The sequence below is a fragment of the Hibiscus syriacus genome, unplaced genomic scaffold, assembly GCF_006381635.1.
Source record: "Hibiscus syriacus cultivar Baekdansim isolate YM2019G1 unplaced genomic scaffold, ASM638163v2 tig00111128_pilon, whole genome shotgun sequence".
Lineage (NCBI taxonomy): Eukaryota > Viridiplantae > Streptophyta > Magnoliopsida > Malvales > Malvaceae > Hibiscus > Hibiscus syriacus.
Genome location: NW_024062989.1, coordinates 725,282 through 745,033, shown reverse-complemented (window position 1 = coordinate 745,033; position 19,752 = coordinate 725,282). Strand labels below are relative to the sequence as shown.

The following is a 19,752-nucleotide window of genomic DNA, read 5'->3' as shown; positions in this document are numbered from 1 at the left end:
TTCAAAATAATTTTCGTCTAACTCAAGAAAATTGATTTAAAGTCACTTTGACAAGATTTGACCATCATTAAACAAATTCAGGGACATTCTTATACACTCAAGGCACAAACCTTTCAAATCATCACTCGTCAAATCAGTAAGAACACAACCATCTATCGAGAGTCTCAACTGCATTGAAACATCCTCTAAAGTAATGGTGCATCCCTTACACGGAAGATGTAATGTGTATGTCTTTGGTCTCCACCTTTCGATTAGTTTATAAATGAGTTTGGGTTTAAGTTTATAACCTCCAATTATTTGCAATATGTTTCCAAATCTAGCATCAGTCAAATACCTCCAAATACGAGTCAAAGTGGTTATCTTAATGTTATAAATAAACCCTGATTGATAAAAAAATTAATATATTAAATTTAAAATATTCAATAAAACATAAAAATAAATATAATTAATTATTTTTTCCATATTCGTTATATGAGATGAAATGTGACTTTCATCTAATTGTAACATGTTTTCTATTTTTTAATCCGCACACTTTTTAAAAAATAATAATAACTAAAATTATGTAGAAATTTAAATACATTTATTAAACAAACACTTACACTATGAATCGAACATTATGAATCCAATAGAAAAAAAATAAGAGAGAAAGTAACTATTTTTTATTTGGTGTGATTAATAAGGGGGAATGGGTGCATACAAGGGTTGGGGGATGGGAAAAGGTGAGGAACGGGAAAAGTGGGAACTGAGAGGGCGAGAGAGAAAAACCCTAACGAAGGCACATTTTGTAAGAAGTACCTTTACCAGGTTAGCTTAAAGCGCGTTCTAGAGGAAGCGCTTTCCAAGTGGTCAGCTAGATCAACATAAGGTGTGTCTTGTACAAAACATATTTGTTGAGTGGGATTGCCACATCGGTAAAAAAACATTCTATAAAACGCATCTTATTATCATGTTGTACGAAAAGAATGAATTTTGATAAATATTATTTAAAGATGTTATTTTGATAAATAATAATTTTTTTGAATGATTTTGAGATAAAATTACCAAATGATTTCGTTATTTGCAAGTGATAAATATAAGGCTTACTCAAATTGAAAATTGAATTTAAAACTCTGGAATATTACTTTAATCGCATAAGCTAGTTGACAATTCCAGAAATAATTGTTCATCATACAAAAATATCAATTAAAAATATTAGTATTAAAAGCATACAAAAACGATGTAATTATAAAAATTTAATAAATTTTTGGAACACAAACTATTATATTGAAAAATTATATAATCTACAAAATAAGAAAAGAATGACAAATATAATATAAAAAAATTCACAAATACACGAAAAGACATTTAACAACTAACAAGGTATACATGTAAGGAGTTATTGGTAATTTCGGTAATAGGTGTAGCAACGGCCACTTAATTCCAAAACGTCCCAAAAAACAAAGCTGACCTACATGCCTTTTCCCCAACTTATTTTCCCCATTGTCACTATCTACAGCAGTAGTCATTATTGTTAATATATTTCCCGTTACTATTTCTAATATTTAAAGTTAATACAAATGTATTTTCCTATTTTTTTTATAATTTCACTCTCTCTCTCTCTCCCTCTCCCTCTCCCTCTCCCTCTCTTTCCCTCTCTCTCTCCCTCTCTTTCCCTCTCCCTCTCTCTCCCTCTCTCTCCTTCTCTCTCCCTCTCTCTCTCTCCCTCTCTCTCCGTCCCTCCGTCCCTCTCTCTCCCTCTCCCTCCCTCCTTCTCTTTTTTTTTTCTCTCTCTCTCTCTCTCTCCTCCCCCTCCCTCCCTCCCTCCCTCTCTCTCTCTCTCTCTCTCTCTCTCTCTCTCTCTCTCTCTCTCTCTCATCTTTTTGCCATAAAACCCCAAGTAACCATTAGAGTATACGAGTATAAGATCAATTTGAGTTTATTAAAATTAATAAATTCAATTTTATCAGTATTATCTTTTATTTAAATTTATTTAAAATTTTAAAATTGAGTTAAATTTATAGAATTTTAATCTAGTCAGATTAAATATGTTTATTTTCAATTTTTTTGTTCAAATTTAAATAGAAATTTATAATAATAAAATACTAACCGGTTCTAAGTTAAATATTTTCCTCTAATCATAGACGGCGTATAAATATTTATATTCCTTTTTACATGTATAAGTATTAATTAGTATGTCATTTAAAAATTAAAGGTCTTTTAAAATTATATAATATATTTATAAATTTTCCCTAAAAAATAAATTTAAAGATAAAATTTTAATGAAAGTATGAAAAGATCAAAAAATTGATGAGAAGAAGGAATTTAGAAAAAATATTATAATTAAATGATCAAATTAAATAAGATATAAAATTATGTGACTATATTAAGAAAAAAGAACTTATTGTTAAAAATAAAATTAAAAATTAAAAAAGCATTGTACATTGATTAAAAACCTATTGTTTAAATTTGACTTAGAGATGAATTGAAGAAACATTAAAACTAAACGTCGAATCATAAAATAATCAAATTATACGGTTAAAGATTGAAATTATTTTATTTTATTTTAAAAATATTTATATATTTAAATTTGATTCGAACTTAAAATTTAAATAAAAATAAATGAACTTATATAATTTAAATTTTAAATAAAAATTAAAATAATCACATCATCTTTTGAATTATTTTCACCAGCAGAAGAGAGAGAAAACATAAGTTAAACATTAGAACAGAAAAGAAAAGAAAAAGGTTGTGGTTTGCAAATTGCTTTTAATTTTAATTTTATTTTTATTTATTGAGGGGTTGAGAATGACAGATCAACACCCAAAAAAAATTAAAAGAAATAAATTCACCGTACATCTATCTTACATAAAACCCTTTGATAATATTCACCTAGCGCTTCTTGTACCATTTCCTTCATTTATTTTCTTTCCTTTTTTGGTGCTGTATTTGCTAAGGGAGAGTCCTGTGATGGGGGATTCGAGTATGGTACTAGGTTCCGCCGAAGCGGCGAAGGTGGCCGTAATCCATGACGGAAGTGAAGGTGAAGAATATAAAGGTAGGGTTGATGAAGGTGACCGGAGTTTCGGAGGAAATCGATGGCCGAGGCCAGAGACTTTAGCTTTGTTGAAGATACGTTCCGACATGGATTCCGTTTTCCGGGACTCTACTCTCAAAGGTCCATTGTGGGAAGAGATTTCCAGGTGAGCTTTGATTCTTTTTTCTTCTATTGGATGTAGAATTTAAGCTATCCGTTGGCATGCAGATCACTTGATTTTGATTTTCAAGCTGAGTTTAGGTTTCTCTTTTAAGATAATATTTACAGTTCATAGCTTCATCTGAAGTATTGATCATATTCCTCGGAATCCGAGAAAGCGTAATTCAGTTTCGTGGAATTCAGTGTTTTACAAACTGGGAATTGAATTCTGCATTTCAAACTTAACATAAAAAAAGCCCAGATGGTGATAATTATGGTTTATTTTAGCTTTTTGTCCAATTCAGCCTAATAAATGTCTACACATACTTCCAACATGGGTTGTGAGTTTCCCATGTGAGCTTAGCTGCTTAGGTTTTTACTTTCTTGTGGTGTTGTTTTTCTCTTTTATTAATGCCGCATATTCTATTCCATTGCCGAATTTGCGAAAATAGTAAACAGAAGCTGTTGTTAACAGGAAACTAGCTGAGCTTGGATATAATCGAAGTGCCAAGAAATGCAAAGAGAAATTCGAGAATGTTTACAAGTACCACAAGAGGACCAAAGATGGCCGAACAAGCAAGGCGGATGGCAAGACCAAGACTTATCGTTTCTTCGATCAATTAGAAGCCTTTCAAAATAGTAATAATATTCATTCACTCCAATCATTATCACCTTCCAAGCCCATGGTGAATGCACCTCAAACCAACAACACCACTGCACCATCGATGGCGGTTCCTATGCACTCTACGAATCCTTGTGTTTTTAATCTGTCGTCGAATATTTTCTCGACTTCGACCTCGTCTTCGACCACGTCCCACGACGATTCGTATCAGGGAAGCGGCGGGAAGAAGAGGAAATGGAAGGAGTTTTTCAAGAGGCTGACTAAGGAGGTGATCGTGAAACAAGAGGAGTTGCAGAACAAGTTCTTGCAGGCCGTTGAGAAGTGCGAGCAGCAAAGGATGGCTCGAGAAGAAGCTTGGAGGATTCAAGAAATGACACGGATCAATAAAGAACATGAGATTTTAGTCCAGGAAAGATCCAAGGCCGCGGCCAAAGATGCTGCAGTGCTTGCATTCTTGCAAAAGATATCGGCACAGCAAGTACCGAATACGGTGCAAGTGCAATCTCAACTCCAACAAGAGAATCCTCCATCCCAACCACCTCTTCCGACGGCGCCGATATCAACACCATTGCTGCCGCCTCCTTTGCATCAGCCGAAACCACAAGCCTTAAATTTCCATAATGGTGGGAGTGATAATCATAATAACGTGGTTCCAGTTTCACTTTCACCAAGTCCTTCACGATGGCCAAAAGCTGAAATCGAGGCTCTTATAAAGCTTAGAACCAATCTGGACACTAAGTATCAAGAAAACGGGCCAAAGGGTCCTCTGTGGGAAGAGATCTCATCCGCCATGAGAAATCTGGGATATAATCGGAGCGCAAAGAGATGCAAAGAGAAATGGGAAAACATCAACAAATACTACAAGAAAGTAAAAGAAAACAACAAGGCGAGGCCTGAAGATTCCAAGACATGCCCATATTTCCACCAGCTGGATGCACTTTACAAAGAGAAGTTAGGTAAGCCAGACAGCAGCACGATGGCACCACTAATGGTACGACCGGAACAGCAATGGCCGCCGCAGCAAGAATTTAGCCGCCAGGCGGCGGCGGCGGCGCTGATGGAAGAAGAAGCTGACAAGGAAACCCCGGATCAGATTCAAGATAACGATGACGACGGGGATTCCGAGGATGAATACGAAGGGAATGATTTCGAGTTAGTAGCGAAAACTGCTCGAATCGGCAGTGGCGGCGAGTGAGAGACAACAAAGGAAACTAATCAAAGATGACATCAACTGGAGGCATCATCACTGACAAAGGTTGTTTTACTATAGTACTATATTTACTGTGGTAATAAATATATAAATACATGATCATTAAAACATGATTTGTTTTGACTGAGAAGTGAAAATCCAGTTGGTCTGAAGAGGGGGAAAAGTGAGTTTATATTCAGCAGGAACTGGTGGGGATGACTTGGATCGACAGCACATGCACATGGGGTGTAATTTTTAATTTTATATGTTGTGGGGCTAAATTGTTTTCCTTTTTTTCTTTTATAATTTATTATTTGTTAGCGAAATAAATATATTAATGGGAAAAGAGTATACGGTGGGGTAGGGGAGCTTATACACTGTATAAAAAAGAATAAAAGCCAATCGGTTGTTTGTAATGTGATAGTGGAATAGAATTTTCTTTATAATATTATTAATTTATTTAAAGGAGAAAAGGAAGTGAGTGCTGTATCTTTCTTTCTGTTATAATTGCTGCAAATGAGGCTTTTACTGCTTTGTTCTCCAGTTTCCACAGAAAAAGAAATTAAAATAATCCATGAGAAGTGGAATAACATTTGCCAAAATATGTATTGCTATAAAAGCTTCTAATTATTTTCTTTGTTTTGCTACAGCTTTTTCATTTGCATGTGTGACTAATTATTGCAATAATTAATGGCTTATGTCATCCTTTCATTCAACAAATTAAAGCTTCGGAAAAAAACTTTCACAAACATTTTCTATTTTCCCTTTGGCTAATTGTAATTTTATTATCCGATGAAGGCAGGCTACAATTAGGGATGGGAATGCGACCCGAATCCGACATGTTCCGATCTGATTCGATCGGGTTTTATTTTTTTTAATGATCGGGTTTGAGTTTGGGTCGGGTCTGGTCAGATTTTTTAAAGGTGATGTTCGGACTGGGTTTGGGTCGGATTTGGATTTAGGGTAAAAAATACCCGACCCGACCCGAAAAAAATAATTTTACCTTATATATTTAGGTAATTACAATAATACCCCTCTATATATTATTTTTTTCAATAATATTTTTTATTATCTCGGGTCGGATCAAGTTCGGATTTTATCTCAAAAAATCGGGTCGGGTGGAGGGCATATATTTTTTCGGTCGGGTCGGTCAGGTGAATGATCGATGTAAAATTTTCTAGTCAGGTCGGATTGACTGAAACCCGACCCATGCCCATCCTAGCTACAATAGAGACAATTTCTTTTTGAGTTTTTAAACTTGAATTATATGTGATTTTCATCTATTTGTTTAATAATTTAAATATTTTTTTGATATTAAAATTATTACAAAATAATATTTATTTTAAATACTCTAGTATATTTCACTCTCATCAAATCTATACAACTATGAATGTAGTAAAACTATGTCATAAAATACTATGAAATAATCATGTGCTCAATGAGATAGACGGATTTTAAATCATCCTGTATGGGATATCCAAAATTAACGCATCCGACGATAAAATTAGAGATGGCACAACACCTTAACTCGACTGGTTTTGATTCGATCAAATTTGATTGGATCAAATTTTTAAAAGGTTTCGGGTTTGGATTGGGTTTTTAGGGAATAGGTTCGGGTTTATAATGAAAAAAATCTGACTCGACCCAACTCTAAAATTAATATAAAAATACAATATATATTTGGAGATAATTGTAGGAATACCTCTCTTTATATTAGTTTTTCAATTAAATCTCTATTTATTAAATAAAATTAATAATTTTATATTATTTCGGGTCGATTCGGAATCGAGTTTTTTTAAAAAATTGGGGCGGGGTTCAAGTCGAGTGGAATTACTCTAAACTCGCATCGAGTCAGGTTTCAGATAGAAATATAAAATTTTTGGACCGAGTTGACCGAAAACCCGACCAATATTCATCCCTAGATAAAGTACTGTAAAAAAATGTAGAAGAAAAGCGATGCAAGAAAACAGAGCAAGAAACTAGGATTTTTCATTTGTAATTATTGGTATTTCTTTATATAAAGGAAAACATCCATCTAAAAAAATATATATAAAAAATTAAATTCTATGATTAGTTCTTTTATTATGTATAAATTATAGGTTCAATTTATGTTCTTAAATTTGATAAAAAAAAACATTTATGTTCTTTTTAAAATTTGAAATCGTAATCGTAATTCAAAAGTTAATTCTGAAGTTTGTTAAAATAAATCATGCCATTAATCTCTAATTATAGTTGATTATAAATTTAATTGACATTTTTATTTCTCTAGTAATTTTGAACCATACAATTTGATTACATTATGTTTGCATTCACCGACTATAATAGAAAAGGGGGAGCGCTGTAATAACTAGCTTGTCAGGGGTCTAGAGCCCTTGGCAGAGGGACCCCTGTATAACATGGCTAAACCCTAAACCTAATTTGGGCCCTACACTAGGATCGTCAATAATAATGTATGACATAATTGCCATTGTATTGATTTCAACTAATAATAAAACTATATCCACAAACTCAATCAAATGTCTCATTATCCCCCTTAGAAAAGTTGAAACATTTACATAATTCTAAATCCCCATCCTTCACTCTAATTAATTCTCACGCCGTTTTATAGGCAATCAATGATGGATTAAAGGATTCGAAGATAATTATATTATCTTCTAACATAAAATTTTACATTGATTCTTATATAAATTTCATTCTCTTACTTATAATAAAATTATCCGTGTGCTCATTAAATATTGTTGAATAAATTATTTTTTAATTATATTATAATTAATAAATTCTATTGAATTACGTATAATTAAAGCACATCAATTATGTGTATGAATCATACCATCTTATTGGCTAAAGAGATGATTGTTATTTTTAAGGATTATAGGTTTGAGCACCAAAGGTTGTAAAAAATTTGAGCTTCTATTGTCAAGTGGTTAAGGAGGGACGGAGCTAGAAAGATTATTTTAGGTGTCAAATTTAAAGAAAATTCATTGAGGTGTCAAATTTAGAAATTACATGAAGAATTTTTTTAAGTGGATGAAAATGATTAATGGATGTGAATTTTTGTCTAAAGATGTTAATATTATTTTAAAAAGATGTTAATTTAATCTTTTAAAAATTATTTTTATATTAAATTTTAAAAAATAAAAAAAATTGGACCCTTGCCGGTATTGATAAAGTGTATATAGAATATATATTACCACTTATAATTATCATAGATCAGTAAAAAACATATAAATTATATTTTGTAATTCTTAATGACAAAATGATAAGTAATTGTATTTTTTAAAAAAGAATTTTCTGTGTTAAAACATAACAGGACATCATACTTAATACATAAAAGAGAATTTACTAAAATAAAAGAAAAATGGATGGTTTGTTTTTAATGCATTTTTAAAATGTCAGTTGTCTTAAATTTATTAAAAGAAATATTATTTTTTAAATATTTTGAGTTTAAATAATGATATCTTTAAATTAAGTACACATTATTAATAATTTAAAAAATTATAAATATATATTATCGTACCATTACTTTAAATTATTTAAAAAAGAAAACTACCAGTTGTGTTTCCAAGCATAAACCAAGAGATTCAAGCATGGATGATGGAACCATGATTTTTGTTCAGTTCATGAATCACAACTGCAAGCAAACAACCTGAACCTATGAAATCTTTATGAAATTAAATATTGTTTTGACTAAATTAAGTGTTTAGTACTTAAACTACTAGTTTTTATCTATTTTAGTATCTAAACTTTTAATGTTTTCAAAATCATACCTAATATTTAGTTTTCATTTCGCTTTAGTACCTTACCGTTAAAAATTTAACGGATGATTTGTAAGGGACAACTTTTTTAATGAGTAAATTACATAATTTGTCACTAAACTATCTTCTCAATCCTATTTTAGTCACTAAAGTTTAATTTTTTTAAAATTTAGTTACTTAATTTTCAAATCACTACTAATTTAATCAGTCTAACTTTCAATTTTTTTAATTTTTAATTATATATTCATAAAATAATAATAAAAATGTCATGTCATAAAAAATTTAATAAAATAAATTACAGTGATTAAAATAGGAGCAATTTGAAAGTTGAGTAGTTAAATTGAAAATTTTTAAACTTTAGTACGAAAATAGAAGTGATAAGATAGTTGAGGAATGAATGATATAATTTACTCATAAAAATGGAGTACCATTAAGTTTTAACGGGATGTATTAAAATGAAACAAAAACAAAATATTATGATAGTTTAAAAATTTAAAGTTTAATTATTAAAATAGACCAAAATTAATAGTTTAATAAATGTGTATTATTTTTAGGAAAAAACATTGAAGGGAGATTATTCCGAAACGATATAAAGAATACCACAAACTAAAAAAATAACATTGGTTTTATTAGGGTAAAATATATAAATTAGTCCCTGATTATAGGTACGGCTTGATTAAATCTCTCGATTATTAAAAATTACAAAATGATCTTTCAACTATAAAGTAGTATCTTGTTGAGTCATTTGACTATTAAAGTTATAAAATGATTACGTGACTATTCATTATATTCTAAACTTGTCCTTTTTAAATAAAAAATTGAAGATATTCTGAGCTGAATGTTAACTTGTTGACCGCGATGTGATAAAATTTTATCTCAAAATCTCAAACGACTATTATATCTAGCCATCATGTTAATGTTCATCTTTGACAATCGTTAATTTTTAATGGAAAATGACGAGTTTGAATATAATGAATAGTTTGATGACCATTTTATAACTTTCAATAGTTAAAGGACTTAACAAAATAACATTCTATAATCGAAGAAGTGTTTTATAACTTTTAATAATTAAAATTTTTAATAAAACAAAATTTTATAATTGAGAGATGATTCATTCATGTACTTTACCTTATTTATTATGAATTTACCGGTCAACTTTAGTTTTAATTTAAAAAAATGATCAAATAAAGTAATAGTTTATTAGGTGTTTGGGTTAACAAGGACGGAAGATTCCACTTCAAGTGGAAAGAGGTTCCATGACACTGCATGTGATATTCTGTGAAAATAGTCACTGCAAAAAGGTTGTGATTGTGCTCCATGTCTGAGTGTTTTTTTTTTAATTATCTTATATACTTAGAAAATAGTATGCTTAAATATTTTTTTAACTTATTAAAAATTCAAGATCTCCAAAGAAAATAATTATTCGTTTGATTATGAAAAATATTTTTGGGTTTTTATTTTTGTTTTCAGAAAATAGTTTTCATTTTCATTTTTATTTTTTTTGAAAATTAAAACCATGTTCGGTTAATATAAATGAAAAGTTGAATTTAAAAATAAAAATAGTAAAAATATATTTGGTATCTAATTTTTAAAAATAGAGGTGACAAATAGTTATTAAATAATTAAATTAAAATATAATTATTAAATATTTTCATTACATAAGTTGAACACGTGTTATACAAATATAAAATAATAAAATTGATAAATAATTTCATAAAAAATATTTTAGTTTATAACAAGAATATAATGTTAATACATATTGGACATTAATTAATTTAAAAAATACACAAAAATATTATTATCAACAAAACATACAAAAGTGTCATTAAAATAAAAATATATATTTAATTAAAATTTAAGGCTCTTAAAGTTTTGAAGAAAAACTAATGTAGTCTTTGATTTTTTTTGCACAAATGTGACCCTTAATCTGAGAAAAATCAATCTAACCTTTGATCAACAGGATCAAACATTGATTGTCACGACGCTTATATAACAGTTCACAAAGTTTATATGGTAATCTATAATATTAATGTGATCATTCGTGACGTTGTTGTGACAATATACGATGGATGCTGGTGTGATATATCGATTTAATTGATTTTTTTTGGCTAAATGCAAGGGTATTATTTATTTTCTAGAAAATTTGAGAACTTATTTAATTTTTTTAAAAATAAGAAATTATTAAAATATAAAATATAAATAATTATTAAGATATTCAATACATAAATATAAAAATATTACAAAATTGAATTATTAAAAAATTCAATTTAAGGACCATATTGAGTATAAAAAAAGTTTGAGGGTTTTTGATACCATTAAGTCAAAAAAATATTGTTAGAAGGATCTGAATCCATGTAAGATAAGTTAAATATCTAGATACAGTGTTTCCTATTTTTTGAATTTTCAAAACAATTTTAATGAAAATAGTGAAAACATTGTTTCCATATTTTCATTTTTCAGAAATCATTTTTTTCATTTTACAGCCAAACACATTTTCTTTAACGTTTTCTATATTCTAAGAAAATAAAAATAGTTTATATTTTTTATAAGCAAACATACCCTAATATTTTCCTTTTATTATTGAGATTATGCAATGAATTGTTGTCTAAACTTTATTTATATCAGAATCAAATCATAGGACCAAACTATTCATTGTTTTGGGAGCCCCTTAATTGTTTTATCATTAAAAAATATATAAGAATAAATATTCATTTAGACCTTTAAATTTTAATTTATTTTGATTTTTTTATTTATTTTTTATTGTTAATTATATTTTGTCTCATTGAACTAGAATTCTGACTTTATTTCTATCAAGTCATCATTTTTTAATTACAGAGATAAACATAATTTTATGTTAAAAGACAAAAGAAAAACTTATAAATTTGTATTATCATAAAAGTAAATGGTCAGTAAAATATTGAGAAACGCCTCCACCTAACCCGCTTCTATCCATCCCTGTTATGCACCACCACCATTTGCATTGAAAACCCTTCTTAAGTGTGAAAACTGGAAAGCGGAATAACAAATATGGTAGAGAACAAGTATCATTTCTAACATTTACAAACAAAAACACAGCACAGGTCCCTTTCTTTTCCATGTGGAATGAGATTTTGAACCTCTATTCCGGTGATGTACATCTCCTCTCAACCTATTTATTTAGCCCCAAAAATAAATAATAATGAAAACGAACATGTAAAATTCCACTGTCTATATCTATATGCTACAACCCCACCAATGAGTGTACTCGCCTTTAAACATGCGCCGTTTCGTATGACAATTGGTTTTGCTTTTGACATTGACATCATTCACACGAGCCCATGGAAACCGGTCCGCCGGCTACCATTTCATACTCACCCACTTCATCTTCGCCCTCTTCCTCGTCTTGGTGCTGATCGCTTTCCAAGTCTTCCATTGTGTGATCACGAGGAGGAGGAGGGGGCCATTGCTGCTCGGGGCGTACTCTCAAAGGGACTGAGTTATCGGGTTTTGATTGATTGGAGGAGCTGTCGTGTTTGTTCTTTTCTCTGTATAAGGCATCAAGTTGGTGAAAGTAGGGACATGTTTTGGAATCCTCCACCCTTTTCTTCTGGTTATCTTTTACCTTCTTGAAGTACTTGTTTATGTTCTCCCATTTCTCTTTGCATCGTTTGGCGTTGCGATTGTAACCCAGCCTTTTCATCGCACCTGATATCTCCTCCCATAATGGTCCTTTTGGACCACTGTCGTGGTATTTATTGTCCAGCGTACTCCTTACCTCAATCAATGCTTGAACCTCCTCTTTAGGCCATCTCGATGATGAGCTGATCCGTGTGTAACTTTGATCCCCATTTTCCGCCTTTGGTATCTCTTGCGGTGGTAGTGGTGCAGGCTGTGGAGCAGGTGCTGCTGCTGGTGCCGCCGCTGTTACAGGTGGTTGCGGTTGCTGAGGCGGCGGGGAATTGTTTTGTGTCTGCCCCGGATTTTGTTGGTCGGATAATTTTTGCAAGAACGCCATTAGAGCTGCATCCTTTGCTGCTGCTATTGATCTTTCTTGGGCTAACAATTCGCGTTCTCTGTTGATTCTGGCTATCTCTTGGGTTCGCCTAGCATCTTCACGGACCATTCTTTCTTGCTCGCGTTTCTCTAATGCTTCCAAGAATTTCTTCTGCATCTCCTCCTGCTCTTGGACCACCTGCTTCATTAGCCTCTCGAAAAAGGCCGTCCACTTCCGCTTCCTCTTCCTCCTCCGACCTTCCGATTCTAAATCCGACGAGGTGGATGAGGAGGTTGAATCCAACATCAGATCTGAGGAGACGTTAGGGTTTGCACTTGTCGGTACAATGTTTTGAGTCAAACTGGGGAGTAATGTTGTTGCTGATGGAACAGTGACATTATTAGGCTGAGTCGCAGGATTATTAGCCACTGCCATTGTCGTCAGAGGCTGAGCTTGAGGCTTCAGTTGCGGCGGCGCTTTTGCTGGGGACTGAACGGAAAATTGGGTTTCGAGGGCTAGAAGTTGATCAGAGAAACGATAAGCCTTGCCATCTGATTTACCAGTTCGGCCATCTTTGGTTCTCTTGTGATACTTGAAAAGGTTCTCGAATTTCTCCTTGCATTTTTTGGCACTTCGATGATACCTAAGCTCTGCTAGTTTCCTGATATCGACATTAGAGAAAAACTATATAACCCAATAAAACAAACCCAAACACTGATTTGCACATAAAATAAACCATGAAATGAAATTTAAATCTAATTCAGAAAATAAAATTTTAATAGAAGATGCTTAATTTATGAGCAAAATCCAGCTTAAGATTCCCTGAGAAAATATTGGGAGAAGCAAAATGTCAGAATCGATAACAAATCCCATACCCCCAAGTATCCAAATATCTTAATCATATGGGCATTGAAGATGCTTAAATTCTCTCAACTTCAAAAGAATATAATTCGACAACACAGATCTCCGCTCGTTATACTTTAACCAACTTCAAATTTCCTTTAAATTATCAAAATAATAATCACCTGGAAACCTCTTCCCATAATGGACCCTTGACGCTGGCGTCACGAAAAGTAACATCCATGTCCGACCTTATCTTCAAGAGTGCCAAAGTTTCTTGCCTCGGCCACCGGTTGCCGCCGAAAAAACTCTCACCTTCCTGAACCCTAACTCTCTCATCATCGCCCGAATAGCTATTATTGCCGTTGGAGCCAAACATGTTGCCCGCTACCCCAAAACCTCTGCCTTCACTGCTTCCATCACGAGCTCCACCGCTGCTAACCACGGAAACCGCGGCGGGGACGTTTCCATCAGTGTTTTCGCCGCCGCTCCCAATAACAGTAGCAATTGTCTCTCCACCACCCAGCATATATGATCTTGTAGATACGACAACTTTCTTCCTTTCCTTCACTTCTTTGGCACCCCCGTTGGCAAGAGCTTGCGATTTACTTGCAGCTTTCAATGAATAAATGGAAAAAAATAAAAATTTAAATATTTTTAACTTTGTATGTCTCTATTCCAATGATCCTATCTCTATGAACAGAGAAGAGAAATTGGCGAATTATTTTATTCAAAGAAGATGGGTTTGTAATTTGTATATGGTTAATTTATTAGTAATTTATTTTTGTTTGTGGGATCTTATTGTCAATCTCAATATTTTTTATTTTATTTTTTAAACGTCAGTTTGTAAAAGAAAAAAAGTACAGAGTGGCATGGGTATTAAACATTTTACATATATTTTTTAAAGTATACATCATATATTAAATTATCATTTTTTTAATTTGTTTCTCTAGTAATTATTGTGTTTTTTGACACACAAAAAATCAACCTATTAAAAAAATACTACCTATCAAACACTCTTTCTTAATTATTTTCTGATCTAACACATTTTTCAGGAGAAAGGAGGAGGCGCACGACAAGAGATGTGCCTCACCCGAATGGAGGGAAGGCGTGTCGCATGAAACACACCTTCCATGGGTTTTATGAATGGCGTATCCTAGGGAACGCGACTCCCTTGAATGGCGCATTGTAGGGAACAAACCTCCCATGCCCATCGGTTTTATGTTTAGGATTTTATGTTAAAGTAATTTTAGGGTTTTGTAATTGTTTTTAAGAGTTTTTAGTGGTTTAGGGTGTTATATTTGTATGATTTAAGGTTTTTAAAGAAGTTTAAGGTTAAAATAGATTGTATGTTAGAATGTTTGTGTTTTTAAAGTAGGGTATAGGGTTTTTAAAGAAGTTTAAGGCTAAAATTGATTGTATGTTAGAATATTTGTGTTTTTAAAGTAGGGTTTAGGGTTAAAGTTGATTGCATGTTAGATTGTAAGAAATAAACGTTAAACATTTAATTGGAAAAAATATATAGATATACGAAAGGGTCATCTTGTAAAATAAACAAGCTGAAAATCACATTAATTGAAACTAAAATAAAATGAAATAACATAAGTTGAAACATTAGAGAATATGATTACATGAGTGGTGGTTAACGATTACGTGATGATGAAAGAGATAAATAATTTCTCCTATTGTGGTCAGGGTTTCTGCAATGGTTACATCTTAAGTTTTTTCTTGATGTCTCTCGAATATCCATATCACAATGAATTCGAGTGGATTTTAGACGACTTGACTCCTTTAATAAGTCTATATCTGGTATAATTAAAAGCTAAGTCTGAACCTCATTTGGGTTTTTGTCATTACCTATGGGGGAAACTCATATTCTTATACCTTGAATACTTGTGAAAGTTGGTATACGGGATCCACAAAACGCTTATAGTCTTGACTAGAAAATGAGAAAACTGATATGACATGAGAGCATGGATACTTCAAAGCTTGAAAAAACCCACAATCATAACATCTATCTCATAGATTAACTATGAAAGAGTTAGATTCAATCCCTTGCATAGGTCGTGGCATTCTGTGACAAAAATAATTATTAGGTGCGAGAAAAACTTATTACAGATGTGTTGTTTGATGCTGCAACCTTTTGTTGCAGGTCTGCTACTAATCGTGGGTGATAAACATAACCATTTTGTATTCCAAATAAGATCTTGTCCCTCGAGCTTGGAAAAATTGACCCAAACGATAATACTTCATTTTAGCAAAAACAATTACTGGTAAATGACGGGCCCCCTTTAAGGTTGAATTGATTATCTCAACCAAATTGGTTATCATATATCCATATCGATATCCATTATCGTATGTGTATGTCCACTTTTCTTTGTTGATTTCACTAATGTAATCATGTCCATGTTCATATTTCCTCACAGTTCTTGAATCATAAACTCAAATGTTTGAGGTGAGAGTTCGTAACCTAAGCGAAATGAAGTAGTTAGTATAAAATAATGAAAATGAGTGAAAAATAAAATTGTGAAAATTGTAACATACCCATGCGTATAATTAATTGTCGTTCATCATTCTTCTTATATCTTCCATGATAGTTTGCATCAATATGTCGGATACAGAGATGATGTTAGACCTATGGGGGTTTCCATATTGGATCCAAAGAGTCCATTGTTACTTTGATCCCAGCTCCTCATTCAGAAATGATATAAATATGTTGCCTTGTGATAACATGTAACTGTAGATTTCTCAAGAAAGTAGCCCAAGACTCTGTATCTTCTCCTTAACTAGGGAGAAAACAACAAGAAGAATGTTGTGATTACTATTTTGGAAAACTGTCAATAATAAAACTTGCTTGTATTTTCTATACAAGAATGTACCATCAATTTGGACAACTTGTTTACACCATTTCATTGCATTAATGCATTATGGGTAAGTCCAAAAAATGCGGTAGAACGATCTCAAAGAAATCGATCATTATGGTAGGCATGGCGAGTTTCAAGCTCAACTACTATCCTAGGATTCAGTCGTTGAACCAGGTTAAACCAACTGGGTAGTTCATTGTAAGATGAATCCCATTCGCAGTGTAGTTTTATAATGGCATTTTGTTTAGCCTTCCATTTTTTTTGTAGGAGACAGTGTACCCATATTGAGATTGTATTGCAGAAATCAACAATGCAATATGTATGTGAGAGATTGCTCTGACTAAGGGCATGATGGCTTGGTAAATCACGTTGGAGTCCAAGTTTGGATGATCCTAGTTGATCCCCTGTGCACATGTATGGGGATCACTGTATTTTGTTAGTTCCCATATATTGATCTTCTTTTTCTTTGAAACATGAACAATCCATTTGCAATCGTTATCACGTTGGACAAAATAACAAACATACTTTTCGGTGGTAGATCAGTCGACTCTAGACTAAACTGAATTACGAATATTGTAATTCTTAATTGCCATCATTGTTTCTTCTTTAGATGTGAACTTCATTCCACGTTATAAATCACCATAATTAACTGATGAATGTCTCTCATAGTCTTCAAAATGATGCATATTAGGAAATTATGCCCCGTACATCGCATCATAGTCAGCTTCATACATGTGTGCTGGAGGTTCGTATTATACTATATTTGTAGGAACTTCATCCGCATCATCAACAGAGTTCATGCTAAACTCCATTCTATGATATAAATCACCATCATTAACTGATGAATGTCTCCCATAGTCTCTAAGATGAGGCATATTAGGAAATTATGCCCTATACATCGAATCATAGTCAACTTCATACATGTGTGCTAGAGGTTCGTATTGTACCATATTTGTAGGAACTTCATCCGCATCATCATCAAAGTTCATGCTGAATTGTAGTGATTCGGGTTCAATAAATAATCCAATTTCAGCACCTGACTCACGAAGAGGTTATTCTGTGACTCTGATGTTTAATTCGAACAAGTTCACAAATGAATATATTCATTTGGAACTTGAAGGAATGCCACCATATGAGTTATGAATTGAGTGTTGTGTGGAAGAAATTTCCATATTGGGGTCGAAGGTGTTAGCACATGAATGTTTCCTCCTGGAACTGGAAGGAATATCCATATTGAGGTAAAAAAAAATGGCAGATGAATGCCTTTCCCCTGGAACTTGATGGTATGCTAACAGGAGGTGGGTTAGCCATTAATGACGTAAAATCAATACAAATTGTTTGAGTTGGACTGTCAACTTGATCAACTAGTTCAGACAAGCCATAGTAGAAGGATAAGGACATACCCCGAACTAAATACATGTCAACAAACGTGGCATACATTTTTGTAATATAGTTTAAATTTTAACTAGAAGCACCAACTATCATAGTAACATCATTGTCATTTAAGAGATTGAACGATGTATATGTTAACGAAAAAATTTCAGTAAGAAATTTGTACTGAAGTGTAACTAGTCTTCTACTGTTTTCAACACGAGCCTTTATTGATATTTTTGTGATTAAATCATGAAGAGTGATATTTCTCCTAAAGGAAAGAAGGATATAATCATCTGATCGGAAAAAAACTCCGTATTCATCTTCCCCAATTTCTTCATCATAGTAAACAACAACTAAAATATGAGTCATTTTCTTAGTTTGAGAGTTTCAAAGTTTGAACGTTTGAATGTTTGAGATTTCAAAGATACATATTTTTAGAATTTAAGAGTTTAAGATATTGAGGGTCAGGGAACAATTCATGTCAATTATGTCAAATGGAAGAAATTCTTTGAATAATAATGGAAAACGCTTCCCCTGGAACGCACCTTTCATTTCGGATATGATGAAACACTATGACATAACAGAGATTCTCTTAATAATCATGGAAAACACTTCCCATGGAACACACCTTTCATTTTGGATGAGATTGAACATTATGACATGGTAGAGATTCTCTGAATAATAATGGAAAATGCTCCACTGGAAAGCATCTTTTATTTTGGATGGGATTGAACACTATGACATGGTAGAGATTCTCTGAATAATAATAGAAAATGCTTCCCGTGGAATGCGCCTTTCATTTCGAATGGGATGGAACACTATGATATGACAGAGATTCTCTGAATAATAATGGAAAATGCTTCCCTAGAATGCATCTTTCATTTCGGATGGGATGAAACACTATGACATGACAGAGATTCTCTAAAAATGGGGAAAACACTTCCATTGAAACACACATTTCTTTTTCTTTAGATTTTATCTTATCCAGCTTCAAGCACTATATATATGAGAGATGAAGCAAGTGGTCCTCAGTACTTTTCCTTCTGTGTATCTTTCTGATTATGTTATCTATCATTTTCATAGACTTTTCCATCGTTTTTAATGACAACTAAATATTCATTATATTATCTCCCAAATGATATATTAGCTGAGATTTTACGTTGTACTTATTCTAATTCTATTAAGGACTTTATCCACCTTCGTTTAACTTGCTGAGATTTTTGCTTGGCATCAAATTACATATTCATATTTGCAAATGTTCAACTTTATTGGTATGCCTTGAAACCTTTGGATCGTTCTAAATGGCTACTCGTACGAAAGACTTATGTTTCCAAAAATATAGATGCATTGTTCAAGGAAGATATAGTTGAGTGTTTTTCTAAATATTGTGCCAATGTTGAAATTGGTTGTCATATCTTGAAGCAAGCCTCTACCATGGGTGTCATCGAAGCAATTTACACTTTAGGCATATAATTGCTTCACATAAAAGAGCCTACAAGAAGGATATCAAGTGTTGTCCAACTTAAACCCAATGCATATAATGATGAAGCAAAAAGATTTTTTCCACTATAGAAGCATGACTATCTCAACTATTGCCAAAATTTTCTCGGTTTCGTACATTGAAAAGATTTCACAAACATATTGCTTATGTGATGACACATTTAGAGGTTGTTTTTATTGTTTTTGGGATCGTGAAAGCAATATTGTAATGGGTTTTTTTCTTAGTAGGACTAACTAAATTCAATATGATATTTGTTATAAACATGAACTATAAAAACAACAACCATAAACATTATATTAAACAACAAACTATTAAACATGTCATGAAGCATATCAAACCAACGAACCAGAAATACCACACATCTTTCAGAGTCCTTAAACAATAAATAAAAGCATACACATACACCTAAAATAGTAAATAAAAGCATACACATACACCTAAAATAGACTTTTCTTAATGATG

At 32.2% G+C, this 19,752-nt stretch overlaps 2 protein-coding genes across 3 annotated transcripts; one reads left to right on the top strand and one right to left on the bottom strand.

Annotated features, from left to right (window-relative positions):
* The first annotated feature begins 2,911 nt into the window (after positions 1 to 2,911).
* Positions 2,912 to 5,101, top strand: LOC120154367 (trihelix transcription factor GT-2-like). The gene is made up of 2 exons (XM_039166143.1): positions 2,912 to 3,179; positions 3,648 to 5,101. Exons 1-2 carry the CDS (start codon positions 2,947 to 2,949, stop codon positions 4,987 to 4,989), a joined length of 1,575 nt encoding a protein of 524 aa, XP_039022074.1. The 5' UTR covers positions 2,912 to 2,946; the 3' UTR covers positions 4,990 to 5,101.
* Positions 5,102 to 11,814: 6,713 nt separating this feature from the next.
* LOC120154366 (trihelix transcription factor GT-2-like) lies at positions 11,815 to 14,236 on the bottom strand. 2 transcript variants are annotated; one of them, XM_039166142.1, is made up of 3 exons: positions 13,737 to 14,230; positions 12,695 to 13,372; positions 11,815 to 12,652 (listed from the first exon to the last, which is right to left on the bottom strand). In XM_039166142.1, exons 1-3 carry the CDS (start codon positions 14,078 to 14,080, stop codon positions 12,040 to 12,042), a joined length of 1,635 nt encoding a protein of 544 aa, XP_039022073.1. In that variant the 5' UTR covers positions 14,081 to 14,230; the 3' UTR covers positions 11,815 to 12,039. The 2 variants fall into 2 exon arrangements, with proteins under 2 accessions (XP_039022073.1, XP_039022072.1); XM_039166141.1 differs by having other exon boundaries at positions 11,815 to 13,372; positions 13,737 to 14,236.
* Between the last annotated feature and the right edge of the window lie 5,516 nt (positions 14,237 to 19,752).

Bases quoted from the DNA above. Each gene is read 5' to 3' on its own strand.
- LOC120154366 (XM_039166141.1), bottom strand. From the start codon at position 14,080: ATGCTGGGTGGTGGAGAGACAATTGCTACTGTTATTGGGAGCGGCGGC. The intron at 13,373-13,736 runs GTGATTATTATT...TGTCGATATCAG, and splicing joins TTATGGGAAGAGGTTTCCAG to GAAACTAGCAGAGCTTAGGT.
- LOC120154367 (XM_039166143.1), top strand. From the start codon at position 2,947: ATGGGGGATTCGAGTATGGTACTAGGTTCCGCCGAAGCGGCGAAGGTG. The intron at 3,180-3,647 runs GTGAGCTTTGAT...TGTTGTTAACAG, and splicing joins TTGTGGGAAGAGATTTCCAG to GAAACTAGCTGAGCTTGGAT.